This window comes from Talpa europaea, assembly GCF_964194135.1.
Source record: "Talpa europaea genome assembly, chromosome: 8".
NCBI classification, from domain to species: Eukaryota; Metazoa; Chordata; class Mammalia; order Eulipotyphla; family Talpidae; genus Talpa; species Talpa europaea.
The window spans coordinates 121,814,821-121,820,820 of NC_140075.1; the positions used below are offsets into that span (position 1 = coordinate 121,814,821).

General features: G+C 62.1%; 1 protein-coding gene across 1 annotated transcript in view; it reads left to right on the forward strand.

Annotated features, from left to right (window-relative positions):
* Positions 1-4,777, forward strand: part of TDRD9 (tudor domain containing 9) — a gene marked incomplete at both ends in the record, with an annotated part of 49,481 nt that extends 44,704 nt beyond the window's left edge. Inside the window, 4 exons of the mRNA XM_084240342.1 lie at positions 9-147; positions 2,046-2,164; positions 4,535-4,607; positions 4,676-4,777. Coding sequence (XP_084096468.1) covers positions 9-147; positions 2,046-2,164; positions 4,535-4,607; positions 4,676-4,777 — 433 coding nt within the window. The remainder of the gene's footprint in view (positions 1-8; positions 148-2,045; positions 2,165-4,534; positions 4,608-4,675) is intronic.
* Positions 4,778-6,000: the final 1,223 nt, after the last annotated feature.

The window sequence follows — 6,000 nt, forward strand, 5'->3', positions numbered from 1 at the left end:
CTGTCTAGGGTGGACCGGGGTGGAGCCTGCTATACCGGCGTTCTCTGCGGCTTGGGCTGGAACCCCACCACGCAGACCCCCATCCTGCCAGAGCACGACATTGAGCTGGCTTTTGACGTCCAGTTCGGCGTGGAGGACATCGTGGAGGTAAGGCCAGCTTGGCCGGCGGGGGGACTGCGCCGCATATGGCTCCGTGACAGACACACGGACATCACTGTGCACACTGCTGTGCCCCTCAGCCTGTGGCACCCCTTCCTGTGGGGGATGGCTCCGCAGATGGCAGTGCACTCCGGGCCCAGCTCTGGCCTTCTTCAGGGTCTCCAGGCCCCAGGATCTCACAGGGCGGTGGGGTCCCTGAGGATCTCAACCGAGCCTCGCTCCGAGTCAGGACCCCTGACCAGTCCGCGGGCGCATGCTGGGAGGCCCGGCGGAGGAGGCCCCGGGGGCTGGTGGTGAGCTCTGCTCGGCGGCTCAGCACAGGGCGAGGCGTGTTGAGATGCCAGCACGGCAGGCTGGCGGGGTCATGTGCGTTGTCGCGGTCTGTTTTGTCACCGCTTTTCTCTTTCCTGTTCTCGCTCAGTTTTATTGTGTTTTACGAAGTGAGAAACGAGGCTGCCCCTTGACCAGCATCCTGTGCGGCGCAAGCCGGGCACTTCGCTCCAGCTCCTCCCCTGACGTGGGGCGGGTGGCCTGGCATTGTGGGCTCCCATCCTGGCCTCTGGCCGGGCACAGTTGCGGAACGTTCCTGCACGTTGTATTCTGGACATAACCTCAATCTTAACTTTCCAGCAAGGAGACCAAGCGCCTGAGAGTACTTCTTAGGGCTCAGACCTACCTGTGAAGCCTCAGCTGTGGGGTGTCTGGAAGAGATGCCACAGGTAGTGCTGGTGGCCGCAGGCTGGCTGTAGGTGCAGCCCCGGAAGCAGATAGTATACGAAAGAACGATTGGTCAGTTGGGTTGTAGAAACAAGCTTTTGCTCTGAAAAAACTTACGGGAAAGGCAGGACACATGGCGAGGCTCGGCCGTCGGCGCGGGTCAGCCATCCAGCCCAGCTGTGCTGCGGCCCAGACCCAGGGGCCACCCGGAGGCCCGAGCCTGCGGGTGACAGGGTGGAGAGGGCGGCCTCAGGCAGAAAACAGGTCAGTGGCCGTGAGGGGTGGGGTGTGGTGTGGTGGCCGCCACGGCCCCATGGGAGGGGCTTGAGAGCAGAGGCGCCGGCGCCTGCAGCAGGGCTGTAGCAGCGTACACTGTCCCTGGAGGCAGGGTGGCCACGACGGAGGTGGTGGCAGGGCATGTGCACGAGTCATGGGGAGCCCGGGGTGCAGGAGCTGTGCTCTGAGGGTGGCGAGGCTGCGGGTGGTAGGAAGTGACTGGACGCTGCTCCCTAGGGCCTGGCGCTGCTCTTGCATCCTGGGAAATGAGCTGGTGGCGACATGGGCGCCGGGGCTGCCGCTGGGGCGGGGCCGCAGAGACACAGCAGGGAAGGCCGGCAGGTGGCCTGGCCTGGCTCCACAGGGCCCCTGTGGGTGGACTTGTGGCCATGACGACGACACAGCACGACACATGGTGGACAAGCCAGGCGCCCACACTGAATTGTCCCGGGGCCAGGCTGCGCCCTGAAGATGCAGGATGAGCCTGGAGCCTTGGGAGCCCAGGAACCCAAGGCTGGGGCTGCCCCTGGCCAGAGCTTGAGCAGCAAACCAGCATTGTTGGGGGTGGGGCCTTCGCTGTTCAACCTGGATGAGCCGGGCCCTGGGTGGTGACGGCCAAGCAGCCCTGGTCGGGGCAGGCCCGGGGAGGCAGTGCCGGTGGTGGGTCTGTCCTCGCAGCGCCTGGGTTCCCACCCGCCTGGCTTGCTCGCGTGTCCACCTTAGTCTCTTTCATTCTGTCTCTTATTCCTGTTTCTCTAAGTCAGGACAGAGGTTGCTGCTGCTGCCCGTGCTGCTTGGATCACCTCTTGCCTGTCGCTGGCCGCTGGGAGTCGGCCCCCTGGGCTGGGGCGCGGCTGCCTGGTGCAGGAGACCCACGGCCCTCTTCTCCACAGATCAACATTCTCCGGGCCGCGGTGAACAAGCTGGTGTGCGATGGGGCCAATGGGCTGCGGTGCCTGGGGCCGGAGAGGATCGCGCAGCTACAGGACAGCGCCCGCCAGAAGCTGCTTGGGTGAGTCGGGGCACAGGTCCTGGAGGGGCGTGAGGGCCGGTCCTCACGGAGCGACTATGGGTGGCGTGGGGAGCAGGTGCTGCACCGTGGGCGACCGGCTGACTTGAGGGGAGCGTGACAAGGGGCTCTCTTGGTGGCCTGAGTGTGGCGTTGGGAGACATGGTGTGCAGCGCGCCCCCCAAATGTGGGGCCTGCGGGTGGAGACAACTGTCTTGTGGGGGTTTGGCCCCCTTGTGCCTCCCCCAGGGCAGAGGGCAGGGCCGGCAGGGCTCCCTCTCCACACTTGCTGGACTCAAACCCAGCTGCCACCCCCAGGGCAGGTGCCCTTGTTAGAGCAAGTCCCCGCCGAGGGCGCAGCCAGGCGCTTTGACCTGCTGGGCCCTGCCCCAGAGCCGCCCTTCTGCCTCAGGTGTGCGTTCTGATTGGCGCCCCACTGTGGTGCTCAGGCTCCTGGCATCCCTGGAAGGAGACCTCAGAATGGCACGCCTGTGCTCTAAGGCCCTGGGCATCCCCCCAAAAAATATGGCCCAGCCGTGAGGATGGTGGGCTCAGACCCAACAGACGAAAGCGAGGTCCACTCCCAGGGAGCGCCAGGCACCACCAGCGCCATCCTAGTCCCTGTGGCATTTTTGCCTGAAAGTGATAAGGGGCAGCCTCTGCGCGGCGTCGGGAGAAAGTGGTGAAAACAGGACCCGCACCCAGCCAGAGCGGAGCAGCCCCCCAATTCCCCAGCCACACCCCGGCACCCTCCAGCCGGCACCGTGACTCACTGCGCAGCCAGGCCGGGGCCCCGGAGCTCGCCTTCCATGCGGAGCCCTGGCCGCCTCACGACAAGGAGCTGGGCCTTTCCCCGTCCCTGCTCCTGGGAAGCGGCTCCCAGGCGCCTTCAGAGCGGGTCGCTTGGTTTTACCGATGCTCGGTGTTTTCCAGGTGTCCTTGTTTCAGGGGGTGACGCATATCTCTGGGGTGGCGCTTCGCCTGCCTGAGTGCCCTCTTCTGAAGCTCCAAGACTCGGCCTGGGGCGCCCTCCCCTCCCTGGGCAGCAGGCCCGTCTGCGGGGCCCCACTGGGGGCTGCTCCACCACCTCCCCCTGCTGCGTCTCTCGCTCTGGCTGCCGCCAGGGCTCTGCTGCTAGGTGCCTGCGTGAGCCCTGCTGGGGGTGGGGGGTTGTGTAGCACCCAGGCCGCCCACGGTGTGCTGTGTGGCTGGGGTCCTGCCGCCTGCCTGCTTAGCTCCCATCGGCATCTGGTGTCTTCAGCGCTGCCCCTGCCGCGCTCTCTGTTGCTCCCCGTGCCACGGTGCTGTCCTTGGCTCTGCCGTCCTCACTTAGTCTCTTTCCTTGCCCTCCCGCTTCTCAGCTGAGCACGTCTGTCTGGCTCCTCCGTGTAGCCCTCGGCACTGCCAAGACAGGGCATGGCGGCCCTCGTCCCCCGCCCCCGGGGGCTGGTCCCGTGTTCTTGTTTCTTCGCTGTTCTCAAGAGTTTTTCCTGAAAACTAGGCATGGGGTGCCAGCGGTGGGCATGGGTACGAGCTGCCCAGGAAGAGTTCCTGTGCCGCCAGCAGTGCGCATGAAGCAGCAAGTCCCACCCAGCGGCCTTCCCAGGCCTTCCCGAAGCTCCTTTTGACAACTTGGTCTATTACAGGGTTGCTGGGCAGCAGGGAGTGGCAGGCCTGTTTTCTCCTTGTTAAGATTCTCCCTCTGCCTTTCTAGCGGAAGGTCTTTGCAGCTGGTCATGGCAGCTTGAGCTGGGTGACAGGCAATGTCCCCGGGGCCCGGAGTTGGCCTCATGGTGCTGCGGGCGTGGGGGAGGCCTGTCCGGGGCTGCTCTCCTGCATTTTTGCTGTTTCGAGTGCACAGTGGATTAGAATATTCTCTGATCACAACTGATGATCTTTGACCTTTAAAAACTTACTGTCAGGGGCCTCCCCAGTGGCGCAGCGGTTGAGCGCTGGGTTGCGAAGCTGCCCGCGGCCTCTGCGGCGCCGGTTCAATCCCCGGCTGCTCCCCGGCCACCGGAGGAGGGTCCCACATGGCGCGCAGACCTCTCCTGCCGCCCGCTGCTCCCCTCAGCAGTGTCCTTCGGTCCTTCTGCCTGCTCTGCTCCCCGCTCTGGCTCTGGTGAATTCTCTCACCCTCCCGCACTTCTGACTGTACCCAGTGCGTGTATAAACAAACAAACAAACAAACAAATAAATAAATAAATAAACATGCCTCTAAAAAAAAAAAATTAAAAAAAAAATAAAACTTACTGTCAGTCGCGTTTCTGAGGGAAAGGGTGTAGAATTTAAGTCTTTCAAAAAAAGCCACAGCAGTGTTTTCATGACTAACAGATACTTAAAATGTCTTAATTTTCTCTTTTGAACTTTTAGTTTGTTCTGTCAGTGGAAGCCAAGAGAGAAAATTGCCCCCAAGTGGCACGAGAGGCCGTATGAGTGGAACCAGGTGAGTTTGAGGGGCCACCGGGCTGCCCGCCCAGGCCACCATAGCACTGACTGTCCCTCGCCCGCCAGGTTGACCCAAAGCTGGTCATGGAGCAGGTGGAGCCGGAGGGCAGCCACGGCAGGAGCACCTTCCTCTACCAGCTGCACAAGCTGGTCGTGCTGGGCACCTGAGCCGCCAGGGGGCGGGCGTGGAAGAGGACGGCTTTGTCCACGGCGCTGCGCCTGCCAGGCCTTCTCCGGCGCTGCTTTCTCTTCAGTGGGAGGCGGGTTTCTGTTCGGGTGGGAAGGATGGGACCGTCCAGTCCTTCTGGAAACGGAGATCACTGTATTAAAGATTTGGGGGAAAATTGTTTGAAAGAAGACTTTATTTGGAAACAAGCTCTCTCTTGCCTTGCCTCTGTTAAGGTGAGTGCCGGCAGCTGGCCGTGGTGCTCGCCCGGGGCGGTGCTCATCTGCTCCCCCACCCCCGGGGGTGAAGCCTGGCCCCTAGGGAGACCAGGCTGCCTGATTCACCACCAGGGAAAAGCTGTGTTTTTTTTAACAACTCTGGGGCATTCTCTAATTTTCTTCCCTGAGGGAAGATACTTAATTTTGGTTAAACTTGTTTCCGGTCTGTATTTTTTAGATTTTCCCGTGAGTCCACATGTTGGAAAGCAGAGAGGTTGCCTGGCAAGTCGTGTGGCTGTTCAGACAATAAAGTGTTAGATTAAGTTTCTGTTTCTGACCATTTTTAGTCAGAGAAGGTTTTAAAATGTGTTTCAGTCTAACAAGCCATGTTCACGAAACTGACTTTAAAAGTCACCTCTTACAGGCCCCCGCCTCAGAGATGCGGCGTGATGGGCCTGGGCGGGGCTGTGTGTGCTCACTGGTGGTGGGCGGGAGCGGGGCCCTGATGGGGCTGGGGGGGCTCTGTGAACTGGGGCCCGGCCAGGTGCAGGGCTTTTGCCGGCCAGCAGTGGCCACGCTGTCTCGTTGCCATCACACAGCTTGTGCCTGGCTGCATTGCCGAGTCGCCTCCCTCGCCCAGCCTCGGGGACACATCCAGCCTCGGACGCTGGGCCAAGGGCCGCACACGGGACTTCTCCAGGCTGCAGTCCATCCGCAGTGCTGTGAGGTTGAGGTGCGCCTGCCTTTGCGGGGAGCACGTCTGTGATGGGAAGTGTGGCCGCCGGTGCTGCCCCAGCTTTGCAGTGTCTGCTGAGTCTGCGACAGGCGAGCTGATGGGGTGGGGCAGCGGCGGGCAGAGCGGCCCTGGTTGTCTGCTTGTCAATGTCCACGGATGGTCACAGATTATCAGCAAATGGCACCAAAAGGCTGGTAAGAGGCAGAGAGACCGGTTTGCTTCTCCAGCTCCAACCCCAGAGAACACCAGTCCAGCACGCGCTGGTTGCCTT